The following is a 19,548-nucleotide window of genomic DNA, read 5'->3' as shown; positions in this document are numbered from 1 at the left end:
TCTGATGAACAAAAGCAACAGGGCAAGTTCCCCAGCAGATCCCTACCCACCAGACATCTACAAATCCATACTAGCAAAGAGAACACCGGTACAATACTACCTTTAGCCTTTTCAATATCTCACTAAATACTGGATCAGTGCCACAAGCCTTCGAATCAGCCTACATCAAACTGCTCCTTAAAAATAGCCAGGAAACATGCAAGACCTCTCCAATAACAGCCATATCTCAAACATGCCATGCTCGGCAAAGCTATTAAAAACCTTTGTATATGAAGAAATGCCAGAATGCATTGAAAACAACAAGCTACTAGATCAGGCTCAAGTAGGCTTCAGACCCATGAGATGAGCAGAGACTGCACTGCTATCCATATGGGATGATCTAAAGACCAACGCAGACTCCAACACAAACTCAGCATTAATACTCAATCTCTCTGTAGCCTTCGACACGGTCAACCACAACACCCTCATGAAAAGACTAGAAAACATAGGAACTGGCAACACAGACCTTCTCTGGCTATAATCATTCCTGATAGAAAGAACAGAGGCTAGCACCATTCAATTCTACACCTCGGAATACAACATGTGGAGACCCAGAGGGCTCATCACTGTCCCCGCTAAGGTTCAACATCCACATGACGCCCCTAATCAGCCTCATCAAAATGCATGGCCTCACCTGCTACAATTATGCAGATGAGACCCAAATAATCTACAAAATCAGCGCCGGTGAAGAAGATAATCCCTCACTAACCAACTTTCTCAAAGAACTAAACCAATGTATGAGCACCAACAACCTTAAACTCAACCTGGACAAAACAGAAATCTTGATTACAGCCAATAACCGGGTGAACAGCCACCACATCCCATGGCCCACTGAACTGGGGAACCCACCAGAACCAGGCAAAGTGGTCAAACATCTTGGAATCCTAAAGGACAATGAGCTAACACTGGAGCCACAAGTCAACACAATAATTAGGAAATGCTTCTTCCATCTGCACACAGTCAAAAAGATACTTCCCTTCTTCTCCTTCACACACAGAACACTAGCTGTCATGTCTCTCTTCCTGTCAAGAATAGATTATTCCAACAGCATCTACCTCAGAATGCCAGAGTACATGTCTAGGAAACTACAACGAATACAGAACACAGCTGCTAGACTTCTCCTTAACCTCACCCGAAGATTCACATCACACCAGCCTTGAGCACGCTACACTGGCTGCCAGTCAAAAAGAAAATCACCTTCAAAACCCTGAACAACTCACAGAGCAATCCACGGCCAAGCTGCTTAATTTATACAGGAGAAAATCACCATCCACAAACCAGCATGAGTGCTTAGATCCAGCAATGACATCGACCTTAATAAATACTAAAAACAAAAACTTGGAGGCTCAGCATTCTCCTGCGTAGCTGTAACACTCTCAAACTCCCTCCCTAAGGAAATACGTACAGCAGAGGACAACCTACATTTTAGGAAGCTGTTAAAAACCTGTCTCTTTAACACTCAAGCTGAAGGAAACAGCTAAGTGCCAAAATTCACCCACCTCATGGTGACCCATGGAAAGAGACATCCTGAAACCAAAGGCGAACCCGACATGCACGAAGTTGGCACATCCTGAATGTGGCCAGGGTAAAGAGCCTAGCCGAATGTGATGCAAATGTCAACTAGCCCTACTAAGAACTCACTATTCTGCATGCCCACCATCAAACTATATACAAACACGCCCCTACCTCCACTGCACCACAAACTGCACACACTCCACAATACCCAACTGGAAACCAAACACAAGTACACGCGAAGCACCCATGCACAATCACAGGTCAACAACACCCTAGGTCTACCAACCAAAAACGCACCAACGCTCAGTGACCAGTTTCTCTGAACTGAAGCTGCCAACAGCACATCAAAGCTCTCTTGGTCTTTTCCCTCGCAATTCCACTAACAAACCCCCCAAAACATCCTTCCATTGCCAATCCAACAGGGTCCCAAGAGACCCTGCAGGTGGCAGTAGTGCACAATTCAAGACCAGATAACATAACATAACAGAACCAAGTTAATGCATAATTACCAGTTTCATTGAACCATATAGCACATAAATGTCAGTTTCTACGATGAATGGTCAGTCAGCACATCATTGCCAATGTCAGTTAGGGAAAGTAAGGAAATCATGCATAGATTCCATTATACCCATATTGTAGCCAGTTCCCTTTATGCTTAGTTAGTACATCACAGGCAGAATTCATCATTTCCAATTTGCACATTGATTTCAGTATCCATGACATCTAGTTTGCTACATAATGGCTAGTTTTAATTTTGTTAATTTATTACACCGTTACCGGATTACCCTATGCCCGTTAGTACAAGATGGCCAGAATCCATTATGCATCATTAGTACATTGTGCCGAGACTGTATTATGTCCAACTAACTCTTCGTGACCAGAAACCATTATGTTCAGTCAGCACTTCATGGCTAGAATACATAATGCATAGTAACTTCGTTTTTGTTAGATTTAATTATGCCCAGCTAGCACATGATGGACAGATTCCATAATGTCAAGTTAGCACATGCAGGTCAACAACCATTATTTATTTATTATCTTTTTAATATAGTATTCATCAGCCAATAAGGCTTTCAAAACGAAAGAAAAGGAACAATTAAAGAAAGACATCAGCAAATAATGGCAATATTAAACCAATCATTATAAAACACGGAACAAAAGTTCAATGGAATTAATTTAGCTGTAAAATAAATTCACTGTTATCTGATTTAGTGGCTCAATGGACTCTGGTCTGTTCCAGTTCAATGGCATGGCAGGCCATTTTGATACCACACCTGGAGTGAAGATAAGCAGTGCAAGAGGGGTTAATATGGAGGCAAGCACCCTACTGTCGGCCTTCATCCATTATTGATTTTAGGCATGTACCACCCAATACATGGACAAAAATGCGATCAGCTAGCTGATGTTAAGTAATATATTCTCCGGACTGTTTATCAATTTCCATTGAAATAGGGTTCTCCTCACTGTGATATCACCACCAATTCTAGGCAGCCAACAGTCCGCTCTTATGCATTCTGCTGATGTTTGCTTGTGCATTTTGTGTTCACTTTGAGGCACATTCCTTCAATCTTTTTTTATTTGAGTAGATGTTTCCTGCTTCAAAACTTAGAGCCATGCAATATCAATGATCACATTTTGGCTTTGCAGACCTGTGGACTAGAGTCTAAAGAGTACCCACTGTGTTCCGAAGCAAACTGAAGAACCACACCAAGTTGTTGACAAGACTTTATCTCAAGTTTCTCAACTCAGGTCAACTTGCTATCAATTGTAATCCCTAGATACTTATTGGTCGAAAGTATATCCTGCTGGTTATTCTCTAATTTCCACCTTAGGTTTTTCTGGTTGCCATTGTTGTCAGGGTTAAATATCATGTCTTTGGTTTTACTAGTTTTTATACACAGTCCATTGTTGATACCGTGAGTCTATCAAGTTGGATTTGTAGACCTTTTGCTGTGCAGTCATGTAAAATGAGATCATCATCAGCATAACCAAGTCACTATAGCCGATTCATCCCTGACCTCAGCAGAGAAATTCGAGAGTCATTGAGAGCGAGAGGTAAGTCAGCCGGATATAAGGCAACATGCTCATCTTGGAAGCAAGACGATGCAGAGCAACACAGGTTTGAATTTCGGGCCCATGCTTAGAAACTGGTTCACTCCGGTATTAAGCGCATTATAAAAGAACAATTATAATTTATATAAACATAGGGGCAAGGATACACCCCTGCTTTAAGGCGACAAACGTAGGTATGGTGTCATTAACCCCGTAACCTTGCCAGGTGCCGATATTCTGATTTTAACCGTGGTATGGCTGTGCAGAAGCATGATCATTCTGAGTAGGCTCTGAGGAATTCTCAGAGTATGTTGCAGTGTACTGTGTCAAAAGCAGCACTGAAGCCAATCAGAGCCATGTAGACACTTTGTTTTAGGACCCGCCATGAGTATTCAATAGTGGAAATAAGTGCCAACACATTAGTAAAGGTACTAGTTTGGATCATGGGAACAATGTTATAATTAGTAAGATTTGTGCAAAGATGTTAGAGGGAGCGTCAAGCATTGCCATGGTGCAGTCGTTTTTTTGGATTATGTCATGTGCCCTTTTTGTGCGCCAGACAAATTATACTACACAGCCAAGATGTAGGATGTTTACCACTAATGCTGATGATCATAAAAAGAACGTGCAGTAGCCTACCCTGCCAATGAGGGTTGAGTTAAATTAAGGCATTGCACAAGCCATCTGGGCCTGGGGCGTGCAGTCTTTTGAGTGACATAATAATCTTAATGAAAAGTTGGAGCATAGAATGTCCATGAAATATTATACCCATTAAGCACAGAATAGGTACAGTCCATTACTCCCATTGATTGGCCACTGAAGTTCGGAGGCATGTCTGGGTTGTCTGTGCCAAATATCATTAAACACTATACTTTCAATGCCATGTTTACAGTACATAGTACACGCCGGCGACCCCGCCTGTGGTGCTGGATGGCTAAATTCCAAAGATTGTCTATCGCTGCGGAATAACACCCTGAAGCAGGTAGACAATTTCCCAGGCATATCAAATTATTGGTGTTACCTGGTCAATAATTATGTCTGCAGATACAATACGCCAAAATCAAATTATCAGCATATTTAAGAATCGGGTCACGACTCACCTGATAAATTCTAAGGAGGTCCGATCGGATTACAAAGAATCTTACCTAACTAATCTTACCTCGTGTTTGGTGATATCGGCAAATCTGCCCGCCTCCATAAGTGGAACCTCGTCAAGATGTTAATCGTCCAGGGATCGGGTCGTGCAGCGCTGCTTAGCTGCCGCGTCTCGTTTAGAAGGGGCCCCTTATTTTGTCACACCGTTCGATCCCGGTCCGATAGCGTGTGTCAACCTTCGACAATCCGGCATCAATTTTGAGGGTCCCTATATGGGTGCCAACTGTTAAAAACAAAATAAAAATATCGAGGCTGAGTACCCCAAAAGGAAATACACCGAACACGGGTTACAAAGGAACATACAAAGATCTTTATTTGATACTGAACAGTTACAAAGAAAAGTTAACGGATAGCTATCAGCCCTCAGTATAACACAACGAACCCCAGTGTGGTTCAGTGTGCTCAGTGAGTGGGGCTGTACATTAGAATTCGTTGCTCTTTTATACCATTTGCGAACATGATGTCCAACCCTACTACGGGTTAATATTCCTGTAATACATTACTGATCTAGGGTTCATGCCGAGCTCACACAACTATATGCATAGGGATTGCCTTTAATACATTTGCCAGCAATTCTACATGGTAACAGTGTATTTTAGGATTTCTCATAAAGGTCTTCTCAAACATTAATACAATGTAGTTAAACAAGTGTTCTTAGTTCAGTATTTGGATACATTGTTCTTTACATATGCTCGCGGATTAGTTTCATTGGCACGAGTAATCCTTTATACACAGGTCAGCGAAGGACAAGGTCTCAGTTCACGACCCCAATAAGTGGCCTGCAGGCAAGTTACATATTAATTACACACAGAGGTCAAGACGGCCATGTTGTATTTTGGAATGACATCGTCCACCATTTTAACTCACAGGGTGACTTTACAGAGAGAACCTAAAATGGCGGATTTGACCTAAAATGGCGGCTTACATTGATTCTAAGATCAGGACCTTGCAACACGGATTTCTTCGCAAGTGGCTTATAAGCAGCTTGGCGTAGGCCAATATACATATATTCGTTGAAATAGGAGGTACAATATAATTTCCCGTTTGACAGTAAGACAAAACCCCCTACAGCTTGGGATGTTGAAAGTTTATTTAATTTAAAAAAAAAGATAAAATCTGTCTTTCGTGAGTTTATGGCCCTTTAGGAACGTGCATGCAATGGATGGGTTCACAATATAACTCCAAATCCAAATAACTGAACCAACTCAGGAAGATGGCAACGTACTGTTTTATTAACTATTATCCAAACCAGGGAGTTACAGTGAACATCAACAGACGTATGCTCAATTTCTCTCAGCGATCTTTTCACAAAGCAAGAGTTATGTATGGTAAAATACACCAGAGGTGATGTCATACTACATGGCAAATAATGAAAAACCTACTAAGGTTTGGGTTAGGCTTAAGGGGAACATCTTAGTATATTATCTAAAGGAACTAGGATTGTGATTGACTGCCCACTGTCAGGAGGACAATATATGCGTACCTCCCAAAACATGTCATCTTCAGAAACATTAGATACACAGTTTCTCAATGGTCTTCAAACTATAAGGTCCTTTCGTTATATGGACCACTACAATTGGTTGGCACGCTTGTGCCATTTCTGGAACATTCGGTTCACTTAGTGGCACGTAAACCCAGACCCAGGTGCAGGGAGATGGGGCATGACACTACCTCCCCACCCAATTAGCCCATCATCTCCCATCACCCAAGCGTTCTGTCATGAAGATTGGCTTTGAACTTGGCCTTGCAAGAGTATCCTTGTCTGTAGAATATATGGGAGTGTGAACACTCATTATCATGTTCCGGGGCTCTAGTTCAATCCTTGGCCCATGTGACAGGAGAGCATGATTTGGTCTATTTTCTAGGTTTTAAATGCTCTAAATGAATAACATGTGGCACTTTTGGTGTTCTTTCTTTGCACCTTAATAAGTGATGATGCATCCTTTGCACATTCACTCCTTTCCATAATAGATAGCTGCCTTGGCTGCTTCAATCTTGTCTCCAGACCAGACAACATCGCCATGCAGCTCCAAGATTCAGCTTATTCTTGCTAAAACACAATTTTCCCTTTCCCCCTCATGGGTCCTGGCTTACTAAATTCATGATAATGATGTCCAGCTTCTATATAATGGCAGCTTTGCCTGCATTCTATTCATTATGTATAGCCAGCTTGTATGATGACTTAGTCTACCTTGCGTTTCAGCATCTGTACAATTGTTGAACAGTTGATTCTCTTTGTGCACGTGTAATCTTCTTTTTCATATTAAAAATGTCACTTGTTTCCTTACTTCGTCATTAGTTTCTGTAATATCCATACATTCTCTTCAGCCAGTATCATGAGACGTCTTTCATACTCTCATATGACGTCACAGGCTTCTTTCTTTGCTCTTTTTTATATTCCTTCATGGAGTTCCTCCCTCATATTGTCATTCGTTCGGGGATACATTCTATAGGGTCGTCTCAAAGGGTATTTCCTTTCGAATATACTCTGCGGTATTGGCATAACTACTGGTGTCATTACAGAGCACGATCTCAGGCTTCCAACATATGGGAGGTAAGGGAACAGGGTTTCCCGCAGAGGCATGCAGCTCCTCCTCTACATTAGTATATTTTCCAAAATATTCCATGTCACCTAGGAGATGCTAATCCAGTCCTGTTTTTTTGTTTGCATTCCTGGGCATGTAGTAATTGATTTATAGTGAGAAAAGACAAACTACAAGTTCTAAAATGTAAAGAAAATATAGAACTGTGTAAGCAACTCCCAAATGACATGGAACACGTATTTATTATGCCAAAATATCAAACAACTGCCTGATCTTCCTTCTTATCTTGCCTCAAGCAGGTCTTACTCGTAGCTGCCAGATGAGGGGGTACCTTCTTCCCGGGTGGTGCTGTTATGCTAAAGCTTCCAAGGCTTGCTCGGGAACTAGACGTGCCCCCTTTGCTTACAAGAAAAGCAAACACCACAACCTCATCCATATTTAAAATGGTCACGGCCCTTAAAACATCTTCCTAATGAAAGACATTAGGCGTGAATTCTTCGTCCAGTGCTCCTCTCACTCACACCATCAATCCTGCATGACGCACTCTATATAAAAACAAAATGTTGATATTTGCATCTCTCATTAGGCCCTTCTCCCCTCTTCCTATTTCCAAGAGTTTATAGCACTCTTATTTGCCCCCTTCTTTGTCCTTGTTCTCTCTCTATGAAACGTTCTCCCTCTTCCATCTTTCTCTCCTTTCTGGCTAATTCACTTGCTCGCTTCTTCTCTATTTTTCTTACCCCTTTCATGTTCCCCCTTTCTCTCATGCTTTGTCTTTATTCCAGCTCTCTTCTTTGCTTTATCTATTTTACTTACCCCTCTCAGGTTCTCTCTTTCTCTCTCACTCTCTCTGCCTTCCTTCCCGCCCCCTTTTCTCGTTGCACCTAGCCCTCTCACTTGTTCTTTTGTCCCTCTGTGAACCTCCAATTAGTATTGTTTTTGCATTACTCTTGATCTCTAGATCTTTCGTCTCTCCTCTCCACCCCCCTTTCACATGTGCTTACTTCTCTTCCCCTCACTCTCACTTTTCCCGTCTGTCATTCTTTCTTTGCTCTCATGGCACTCTCTGCACCACTCCCATTCTCCCTTTCTACTACCACTGTATCTTCAACGCTCCTTTTCTTTCTCTCACTTTTCTCTGTTCCATTCCATACACTTTCACCCACCCAGGGCATAATCCTGGGAAAACATAGCAGGGACTTCATTAATGTATGCAATAGGAAGTGATGTCACAGGAAGTGTACATTTCAAGGGTAAATAGTCAAATTTCATTCAACTGGCCTTTTCTAGTTGAAGAAAGTGCATGGGACAAATGCACATTTGCCTTTCAGAAACTCAATACCCGAAAAATAACCAAGAGAGGAGATATTATTTTAAATCCAAGAATCTCTCAAAATAGTCCCTGATGAGCAAAATGCCAAAAAGAGATATTTGGACGCGTCCACAATTCGAAAAAGTATACGGAAACCGTCCACCCATGTGAACCCTCGATTTGTGCCCTACCCTCACCCATGTCTGTATAGCTAAATCTCCAGGTCCCTCTGCCGCCATCAGTATCTCTGTGTACCCAACCTGTTTTCTTTTCCTCTTCACCATCTCGTCCTTCTCCCATTTCTGTGGTCTGCTATATTGCCTCTCTTCAAGAAGAGAGTTACAACCAGTAGCCAGGTGGCATAACCTATCCCTCAGCTCCTTGCCCTCCATAACATGGGCACTTGGCCACTTCCTGGACCATAACCCCTACTTTATATGCCTCCCATACCTGCACCTTCATTAAAGCGCTATACAAAATTGTCAGAGACAGTTGATTCTTTGTGGCTTAAAAGGCTGCAGGTTTATTACATTTACACAGCAGTCAGACTAATTCAAATCACTTCATGATTGCCTTCACTGCAAAACACACTTTGGCAAAATTGTTATTCTTGTGCGGCGACCAGCCCGCTAAATCACAAATTTCTTGCTTCCCCCTTATTTCCACCAAATCCCCTTTATTTGTTCTGCCAAAGCTCTGCCAACCAAAAAAAGTCTTCAATCCGCCTTCCTTCGCAGGAGATACTGGGCTGGAGGAGTGCCATTCATGACTGGGGAAGCTGAGCTCTCTTCTTTTCCTCAAGCCCCCTTGCTGCTGGGCCTCAGAGCAGGGCTGAGCACAGAAGGAGCGGTAACCCCTCCTGATTCATGCCATGGTCACTTTATAGTCTTTAGAGTCCAACTGGCCCCTTACCACCACGCCAAACAGGGGTATACACCCATTTATGGCTCCCCCTGTTGTGACATATCATAATTCCATCTATTTTGTGCTTATGTTCCAAAAGCAAAGATGTATGCTGCTGTCTGACAGGTGCACCCCATCGAAAATATTGGTGACTTTAAATTGATGAACCTATGGTGGATCTGTGTGACCCCCATGCCCTTGCAAAACATTGCCATTGCTCCGTTCAACCTCCTTAGAAACTCCTCAATCGCCTGATGTGATTCAGCCCCTCTCCATATCTTCCTTGGTATAATCTCTGACTGTATAATTTCCGTGTCTCCCAGGCGGGCCCCAAAACTATGCAGGGTTCCCATTATTTCTCGGGTTTGGGGTATTTCTGTAATAGCCTTTCAAAATACTCTACAAGCTGTGCCCATCTCCTACCTGGAATTCCCCATCATTCGACCTTGAAGTGTCTTGCAGTCATTTGCTCCCATTGGATTGTGCACCTTGCCTTGGCCCTCATCACAAATGAGTGGCCAACTACCCACACTGTTCTTCGGTTTCTTCTCGCTCCTGTGTTTTGGGGAAAGGGGGTTAGGGGTATAACGATGAACTCTGTCCTGTCACATTTTCTCCGGCCTCACAAATCTCTTTAAACAGTTTTATTTCCAACCCCCTAGTCCCTTAATGGTTTCCAAGGGCATGCCTACCAGTGCTGCAGACATGGCAGCTCCGATCCTAAAAGAATGGGTGCTGAAGTCCCCTCGATTACACCTAGCACAGACTGGATTTCAGTTGGGGGTGAAAAGAAGCGGGTGGGAATGGGCGAGGGTTGAATGATGGCGACAGCTACAAACTACAGGTAAGTCGATAGGGCTGAGTATGTCCTTATTCAACAGGACACCCTTCTAAGGAGCTCTCCTTTTTAGTACAAAAAGGCTAAATGCAATGGAAAGGACCATGGCCACTAACACTTAAATGCCTGTAGTACACTACATGTCATTTTGATTGTTCATGCTGTGGGTGTGAAGAGGCATGGCAATCCTGGCCGCACAGGTTCCCATGCATTTTTACACCACCAATATGAACTAAGCGGTAATGGCGGCCGCCATGTGCATGCACGGTAGTCGGCATGAGGAATCTGTTTGGCTTTCACAGGTATAAAACAGGCAGAATCCACAGCGATTTAAGCCCTTCCCTCATCAAAATTAGATGCAGCCGATATGTTTTTGTACTTCCGGGTTGGAGTATGGGTAAGAAGCAGAGCTGCTTTTTGGCTTTGTCGCTTTCGTGGAAAATACAGCCAAATATCCTGGAATGTAATCCACAGGCAGAGTGCTTGTCTCCGTCTGTACATATGAGCAAAATGAGCCCATAAACAGCTAAGCTTAGACCCGGTGGTGGCCCTCAAATGCTCTGGGGTACGCATCGTCGTCAGCAAAAACACGGAGAAGGGTGCTTATTTAAAGTTCAAACACAGAGGTATGCCTCCTAAAATCCTAACAAAAGGGTTGCTTTTTTTGCATACTGCAGGTTGGCACTGATGGTTAAAGCCATAGCTGGGTTTAACAGGACCCAGTTCATTCCCCAAGTCCGTTTCTTTGATGTCTTATCTTTTATTATTGGGCTGGGGCAGACACAAGTGTGAAATGGAGAGTCCTAATGGCCTCTTTCCCTGACAAGTCACAGCTCACTGGGAAGGGGCCATTAGCACCCCAAAGCCCCTCCTCCTCTGTATACTGCACAGTAAATGCCTGCAGCAAATAAGCCTGAAACAGAGTAATGCATGTACACTTGTACATTCTATTCCGAAGATGCTTCTGTTAAACAATTCGGTGATGTGAAGACAAGTAGGGCAATACACAGAGATGTCTAGTTGTTCAGGTTAGAAAATGTCAAGCATTAAGGTGTTGTAATTGTTAATGGACTCCTTGATTTCGGGAATAAGGGGTGTTTCAAATGAATGTTGAAAACAAGGAAATGGGGTGTTTTATAAAAATGGCGACGAGCATGGGTACAACTTTAAACGGAGAGTGCCACCACCGGGAGTTTAGATTATCCCACTGCTACCAAAGTCAGCCGAGAACCCTTGGTATGTCTGAAGATCAGGCCGGGAGTATTTTGGGGACACGGCGAGGGGTGTGGCCTATATATGTCTCCACTGGGAACAGCAGATATGCTCTCAACTGACCGGATCCGGAAGAGCGACCTGGCACTGACCTCTTCTTGCTCTCTTTAGATCTTTGACTCCGGTGTTCAAGACAATGACGGGAGCCGAGAACTTCCCTCCGGTGACGACGGAGCGAAAAGGAAGAGGAAAAAAAGCAAAATAAAAAAAAGTGTCAGATACATCAAATGCAGGGCCTGTAAAATGATCATGAAAAAACTCATGGAATCTCTAGGCGGCGATACGAGTGAAGTAAGTGTCCTGAGATGTGAAAGAGTAAGTAAAAGATCCCCTCAGTGCCACCAGCCGCAGATCCCCCGTGCCCGCGGCGGTGACGGGTTCCATACTCTTTAGCCACACCCCAACAACGTCAAATGCACAGTGTGACGCACTGTGTCTATGCGTCATCCATCTGAGCCCATCCAGCCCCACAGGCAGCAGGCTCTCTACTCCTGTGCAAAGCCCCCGAACTGCAACTTCTCGAGATAACCCATATGCCCACCTCCATAGTCAATCCAGCCTTGGTGGGCCCAGGCTCCTCTGTACACCTGGTGTAATCTGCTGAACCCCAATTCTCACAGCTGACAGCCTCTGTATCCCTCTGCCAATCCCCCTAAACTCATCCTGGCCGAGAGGTAACGTGCTATCTGTATTAATCACCTGGGTCCGTAAAGCTCTAGGGGTGAAAGGCCGTGGTAATTACCACTGGGATACAGAGCTACTCACCCCAAGGACTGTATGTGCTCAGGAGCTTGGTACAGGAATACAGAGGCTGTGCCCTTTATTATTAGTTCAGACTTTAAGGTGGCTCTTGCCCCACATATAGGCTAAAACTCTTGCATTAGAGTACAGATAGAGAGAAATGGCATCTGAGGAGGGACAGCCAGCTTGTAGGAGTTTTTTGGTTATTTGCTCACCCATTGGCTGCCCATGGCCATGCTAAACCATGTGGCCATTTCAACCAAGTTGCATTCCCCCCTACGCAAAGCACCTCCTCATGGGAACTCTTTGAACACGCTTTAATCAAGTCTTACCAACAAATGTTTCACTCAAGTTCCTGCCAGTGTTTTGTCAAAGCCGTCTTCGGAGAGTTTATGGCTTAATTGGAGTTGTAAAGGTGCTACTGGTGTAATAAAAAAGTCTTCACCGGGTCTGCCTTCAGCAACTAATTTTACAAGCACTATGCAAGTCCTTCACGCGAGTCCTGTTAAAAACAAGCATTGGCAAAGCCAACAGTTTTAGCCTGTGCATACGTATTAGGCATTTGGCAGGCAGTGCTATTAGATCCCCAACTACTAGCACCATGTTGCACCTTCTCCATCAATGGCCAGTTAATACCACAAACCAATAGGCCATCAATAGGTAGAGGATATACCCTGTAGCCCCTTTGCAGGCCCCTTTCCCGCAGATAACCATCAGTGATCAGCTCTGCATCCCTCTGTTTCTCTCAAGCTCTTAGCCTGGAATTCCAAAGTAACTGATGCCATATCCCCATTTGGTTCTTTCTTTTCTTTCCAATCTCTTTTTCTCCAACGTAGGAGGACATCAATAGCGCGTTAGAGGTGTTGTGCGATAAGATCACATCCTTCCTCAGAGGGACCTGCAAACGTGTGGTCAGTGAATTCAGAGAAGAGATTGTGCAGGGAATCCAGGATAATGCGGATGAAGCCACCTTATGCACACAGGTCAACCTGTGCGCCGCAACAGGTGAGATGTCTTCCGGCATTCTGGAAGTGGCATCTCCTTACGCAGTGGTAAGGGGGCTTCATGCCGAATATTGACCATTTATATAATTATATAACACATACTGAGTTATCTTTTATCACATAAGCAATAGGTGTTACCATCGCTCGCCTTAATTCAAAGGCTTCAGCTAGATGCTGTTTTCAACAGTGAGTTCAATGTCAATGTTCAATGCGTTGGATGCTCTTGGGTGTGTTGGGTCCCTGCGGAAAATCCTGTGATGTTCCTGATGCCATTATGTCCCTGTAATTCCATTGCTGTGAATCCACTGATTCGGGGGTGCTGCGTAACATGGAACTATCCATGTCACACCCAGAGGGTGCTCATATCTGTTCTGGGTACTTGCAATGTTCCTGCTTGTGTAACTTGGGTGCAGCTGATCGTGTTTGGTCCCAGGGACACTTAGGTCTGTTGGGGCCCTAGAATGCACCCTGGGATGCTCATGCCTGAGTTAGGCTTCTGGGATGATGATGCCCACGTTGGCTCCTTGGGATGCAGTGCCTGTGCAGTGCCCGTGTTAAATCCTTAGGATGACGCTGCCTGTGTTAGATTCCTTCGACTGACACTCCCTGTGTTAAATTCCTTGGACCGATGCTGTCTGTGTTAGGTTCCTTGGGATGACACTGCCTGCGTTAGGTTCCTTGGGATGACACTGCCTGCGTTAGGTTCCTTGGGATGACACTGCCTATGTTAGGTTCCTTGGGATGACACTGCCTGCGTTAGGTTCCTTGGGATGACCCTGCCTGCATTAGGTTCCTTGGGATGACCCTGCCTGCGTTAGGTTCCTTGGGATGACACTGCCTGCGTTAGGTTCCTTGGGATGACCCTGCCTGCGTTAGGTTCCTTGGGATGACACTGCCTGCGTTAGGTTCCTTGGGATGACACTGCCTGCGTTAGGTTCCTTGGGATGACACTGCCTGCGTTAGGTTCCTTGGGATGACACTGCCTATGTTAGGTTCCTTGGGATGACACTGCCTGCGTTAGGTTCCTTGGGATGACACTGCCTGCGTTAGGTTCCTTGGGATGACCCTGCCTGCGTTAGGTTCCTTGGGATGACACTGCCTGCGTTAGGTTCCTTCGGATGACACTGCCTGCGTTAGGTTCCTTGGGATGACACTGCCTATGTTAGGTTCCTTGGGATGACACTGCCTGCGTTAGGTTCCTTGGGATGACACTGCCTGCGTTAGGTTCCTTGGGATGACACTGCCTGCGTTAGGTTCCTTGGGATGACACTGCCTGCGTTAGGTTCCTTGGGATGACACTGCCTGCGTTAGGTTCCTTGGGATGACACTGCCTGCGTTAGGTTCCTTGGGATGATGCTGCCTGTGTTTGATTCCTTGGGAAGACACTGCCTCTGTTAGATTCCTGTGATGGCGCTGCCTGTGTTAGGGCCCTGGGTGGATACTGCCTGTGTTTGATTCCTTGGACTGACATTGCTTGGGTTAGATTACTTGAGTGGATGCTGCCTGTTTTAGAATCCTTTGGCTTTTGCTGCCTGTATTATATTCCTTAGGCTCAAGCTGCCTGTGCTAAATTCCTTGTGCTGATGCGCCCTGTGTTAGGTTCCTTGGGTTGATGCTGCCTGTGTTTGGCTCCTTGGGATGACACTGCCTGTGTTAGTGTCCTTGGACTGTTATTGCCTAGGTTAGATTTCTTTTTAGATGCTGCCTGTTAGATTCCTTGGGCCGATGCTGCCTGTGTTAGATTGCTTGGACTGACATTGCCTGGGTTAGACTACTTGAGTGGATGCTGCCTGTGTTAGGTTCCCTTGATGGTGCTGCTTGTGTTAGGCCCCTGGATAACGCTGCCTGTTAGATACCCTGGGATGACACTGACTGTGTTAGATTCCTTGGACTGTCATTGCCTAGGTTAGATTACTTGAGCGGATGCTGTCTGTGTTATATTCCTTGGGCTCACGCTGCCTGTGCTAAATTCCTTGGACTGGTGCTGCCTGTGTTAGTGTCCTTGAACTGTTATTGCCCAGGTTAGATTTCTTGTTAGATTCCTGACATTGCCTGGGTTAGAAAACTTGAGCGAATGCTGCCTGTTAGATACCTTGGACTGATACTGCCTGTGTTCAATTCCTTGGGTTGACGCTGCCTCTTTTAGATTCCTTGGAATGACATTGCCTGGGTTGGATTCCTTGGGCTGTCATTGCCCAGGCTAGATTCCGTTGGCTGCCTGCATTAAATTCCTTGGGCTCAGGCTGCCTGTGTTAACTTCATTGGGCCGATGCTGCCTGTGTTAGGCTCCTTGGGATGTTGCTGCCTGTGTTAGGTTTCTTGGGCTAGCACTGCCTGGGTTAGATTCCGTGGAATGACATTGCCTGGGTTAGATCACTTGAGCGGATGCTGCCTGTGCTAGGGTTCTTGGGCTGACGCTGCCTGTGTTAGATTTCTCTGACGCTGCCTGTGTTAGATTCGTTTGATGACACTGCCTGTGTTAGATTCCTTGGCCTGACGCTGCCTTGACGCTGCCTGTGTTAGATTCCTTTGATGACGCTGCCTGTGTTACATTCCTTATACTGACGTTGTCTGTATTATATTCCTTAGGCTGATACTGCCTGAGTAATATTCTTCGGGCTGACGCTGCCTGTGTTAGATTCGTTTGATGACACTGCCTGTGTTAGATTCCTTTGATGACGCTGCCTGTGTTAGATTCCTTTGATGACGCTGCCTGTGTTGGGCCCATGGAGGACGCTGCCTATTTTAGGTCTGCGGGATGCCTTTGTCTCTTGGGCTCTTGGGATGCTGTTGTCTGTGAAGTGCTCCTCCCACTATATGTTTTTTTGCAGCAGGTGAGACGCGTGAGGAGTTGGACTCTCTAGAACTCCACGATCGGTGCCACGAGGGTCCCGGGTTCTGGTGTCAGAGTAAGGAGACGGCCGTCCTGTGCGCGAAAGAAGATTACTGCACTGAATTGCAGACGAACTCTGCAGTGGAGGTGAGAAAAAGGATCAAGCGGGCTCTGGGACTGGAAATAGACTTATGTCCAACCTGAGAGAGTATTTTCAGGTGCACAAACTGAAATCATTCCGAGGTTGTCACCCTCAGACTAACCAGAATGTAATGAGATGGTCAATCTAGGAATTGAATCACACTTCTGAATAAGCCCATACCAGGGTTGGATCAATCAGAACCATACATGGAGGGTCACCCTAGGAATATCCTAGGAGTGCGACCACTGGGACTGTCAAAGTAGTTGTTTACTCGAGTTTTCTGACTGGTAGTCTACTGATATTGTCAATCTGAGATATGCTGCGATTGTGCAAATTGGCAAGCTTTGCAGAAGTAGGCTCCCAAGTCGACTTTTAGAGCACATGCCTAAATGACTTGATGTAGCAGCAGTGTTCTGCTGCTCTCAGTGCTGGTGGAGCGACCAGATCTGCATGGGTGTTACTGCTCTTAGTTCAGGTGCTTAAACTGCAGCCAATATGGCCATGGCCCCAGGGCTTCACCCATAAACATTAGGCCGTTTTACTAAAGCAATAAATGGCACTGGCTGTGCTCCCATCCAATACATGCTTTCTCAGTGCTGGCAAAGAACAATTTGACACTGTGTTAGTCCAGTTTCTAAGTCGCCCAAGATGCAGGTTTTGATAACATGTATTGGATTAACTGAAAATGCTATGCAAAGATGGAAAGAAAGCATTAGCTTTCGAACTCCCAGAGACTTCTTCCTAAGATGTTGCAGAGTGAAATGATTAGTAAAAGAAAATCACGATACAGACCTTTACTAAAACAAAGAAATAAAATGAACATTTTAAACTTCATTGACTGAATATGGGTCTCTGGAATTGCTGTCTTATCTAAAAGGCCATCAAAACTCCTGGAAGCAGGGAACACATAATGACAGTGCACATTCTGAGAGTTGTATTTAAAAAATAAGAGAAAAAGCAAATCCATGCCACATGTAAGGGTTTAGTTAGGCCCTGGCAGTCTTAAGGCTGGCACGCAGGTTTCCTAAAATTACTGAAGTCATTTTCAAAGACGAACTGAAGTGTGAGGTTTGAAAACACATGATTAGGAAACCAGGTCAGTATTGCATTTTCCTCATGTAGAGTCTTAAAATGTTTTGCAGCCTCCATGCAGTGCTTGCACATTGGAGGTTTCCTGGCAAAATGTGCTCTCAAGGTTGGCACAAAGAGGGGATCTTAGTGGATGCTAAGGCCAGCACAGTGAATAGCTGTGTTGTTGTTATCAGGGGCAATGCTAACAAAAGAACATATTGGGCCATTGTACGAGTGCTTCCACTTGAGCATATCACGATATTCTGCCACCACAGGTGCCACCCAAATGTAATCATTTCACAAGCAGTGACCAGCAGAAATCTAGGCACTTTCTAGTGCTAATTGGGAGATTGCCCATTGAGTAGGATTGCTGGGGGCCTCACCAAACCTGTCTGCTAATGGATGGCTAGGATGTGCCAGACCTGCCGGTCCAGCCATCACGCCAGCCAATAGAAAAACAACCTGGCTTGAGGCCCTCATAGGATGCAGCTTTGCTACCCATCTGTCCTCTAGGCCATGTGAGAAGGAATGGTGCATCTTCTTTCTGGTATCAACAGCAGAAGCTAAAACATGATGGGGGAGGATAGTTAGGGCTAGGCGGTGGTGAGTTAACTGAACATAATGGAAACTAGTCATGAGATGTTAATGGGTCATAATGGAAAGTGGTAACTACGTGCAATGTAGAGACAATGTAAATCATCAATGACGTGAGACAAGGATGTACGGGAAACTGTCCATGACGCGTCTTCTGGGGATAAGGGAAACTGGCAATGATCTGCTAAGGGAGCATAATAGAATACGATAACTATCCATGATGTAAAATAATGATCATGTGCTAAGTGGGTTTGCTTTGTTGTACAACAGATTTATTTAATTTATGGTCTAAAATATTTGTGATCTGTTCAGACCTTTGGCAGCTATATGCTTTCCCCTGTGCTCGGCCTGCGGCACAAAGAAGCCTGTGAAGGGGGAAATTTAGGAGGGTCTGCCACATCACATTCTTTTGTGAATCTGTGGAGAAATGTTAGATGTGTCAGCCCCTACTGTAACATTGCCTCATACCGACAATGTGGGAGGTGAGATGATCCATCCGGTGCAAAGGTAGATTCTCTTTTGTCAATGTCACTACTCTAAGAATGGGATGTTTTATTAAGCACTATTAGTATCGCAGCCCGCTAGACCTGGGTACTAATAGCATTATTTTCTGTTCCGAAACACTGCAGCGTTACAGAAAAGAAAAAAAAATGTCCAGGGAAATGGCCACCGGGAAAGGGAAAATGGAGTCCGTTTTCCCTCTACATGGCAGCCAACAGGAGCGGACGCGTTGGGAACAGAAGTGTTCCCAGCGCATTCATTCCTGAAAAAAAGAAGAAATCAGAAGGTAAGTGGGGTTGGGAGAGAGGAGAGGGTGGAGAGGGGGGAGGGAAAAAAAACACATACCTGAATCCCCAGCGGGGGACGTGGCGGCCTCCAGCTGTGTTGAGGCTCGGAGCGGGGATGGCCCCGCTTCGAGCCTCCTCATTGGTTTAGGGGCTGCCACACCCCCAAGCCGGGGTCAAAGGAATGGAATCCCGGCCGAGGGATTCCCGGCCAGGTAATGCCCCAGCGAGGGCCAATCAGAATGTGTGTTACATTCTGGTTGACCCTTGCTGGGGTACTAATAGGATATATGATCGATATTTTATTTATAGCGTGTCCATACACAAGTGTTTCAGAACGCGAAGAGGCAGGAGAGGGGAACAAAAGGGGACAAGACAACAATCTTACTAGGCCCAGTGACATTGAGATTGTGCAGGTGCAGGGGAGGGGAAAGGGGAAAAGTGCAGAAGGAAGGGGAGGAGGGGAAGTGCAGGACGTAGGATTAAAATAAGAAACAAGATGGGCGGTCAGACGGTGGTAGTGCAAGGTTAAGTGCAGAACAGCATGTGATAGATAGTGCAGCTGGGGAGACTGTAGGGTTTCAGATACAGTCCCAAGTGCAGGGTTGCCTGAGGGAAGTGCAGGTGTGCAACTGGGAAGACGGGGGACTGGGCCCATGGTTCAGAGAGTGGCCAGGTAACCAGTGCAGTATCCAACAGGAGATCAGCAGGGGAGAGGAAGAGAGAAGGCAGGAGCAAAGAGGAATGTC

The 19,548-nt window shown here is 45.2% G+C and overlaps 1 protein-coding gene across 2 annotated transcripts in view; it reads left to right on the top strand.

The window, feature by feature from the left end:
* LOC138492068 (prosaposin-like) overlaps positions 1-19,548 on the top strand; it is a 72,727-nt gene that overhangs the window by 16,735 nt on the left and 36,444 nt on the right. Inside the window, exons 3-5 of one of the 2 annotated variants that reach the window (XM_069619029.1) lie at positions 11,741-11,920; positions 13,207-13,375; positions 16,206-16,354. In XM_069619029.1, coding sequence (XP_069475130.1) covers positions 11,741-11,920; positions 13,207-13,375; positions 16,206-16,354 — 498 coding nt within the window. The remainder of the gene's footprint in view (positions 1-11,740; positions 11,921-13,206; positions 13,376-16,205; positions 16,355-19,548) is intronic. The other variant, XM_069619030.1, reaches the window with a different exon arrangement.

The sequence above is a fragment of the Ambystoma mexicanum genome, chromosome 10, assembly GCF_040938575.1.
Source record: "Ambystoma mexicanum isolate Mex_15411 chromosome 10, UKY_AmexF1_1, whole genome shotgun sequence".
NCBI lineage: Eukaryota > Metazoa > Chordata > Amphibia > Caudata > Ambystomatidae > Ambystoma > Ambystoma mexicanum.
Note: the sequence above shows the minus strand (reverse complement) of the source record. Positions and strands in the feature narration are given on the sequence as shown.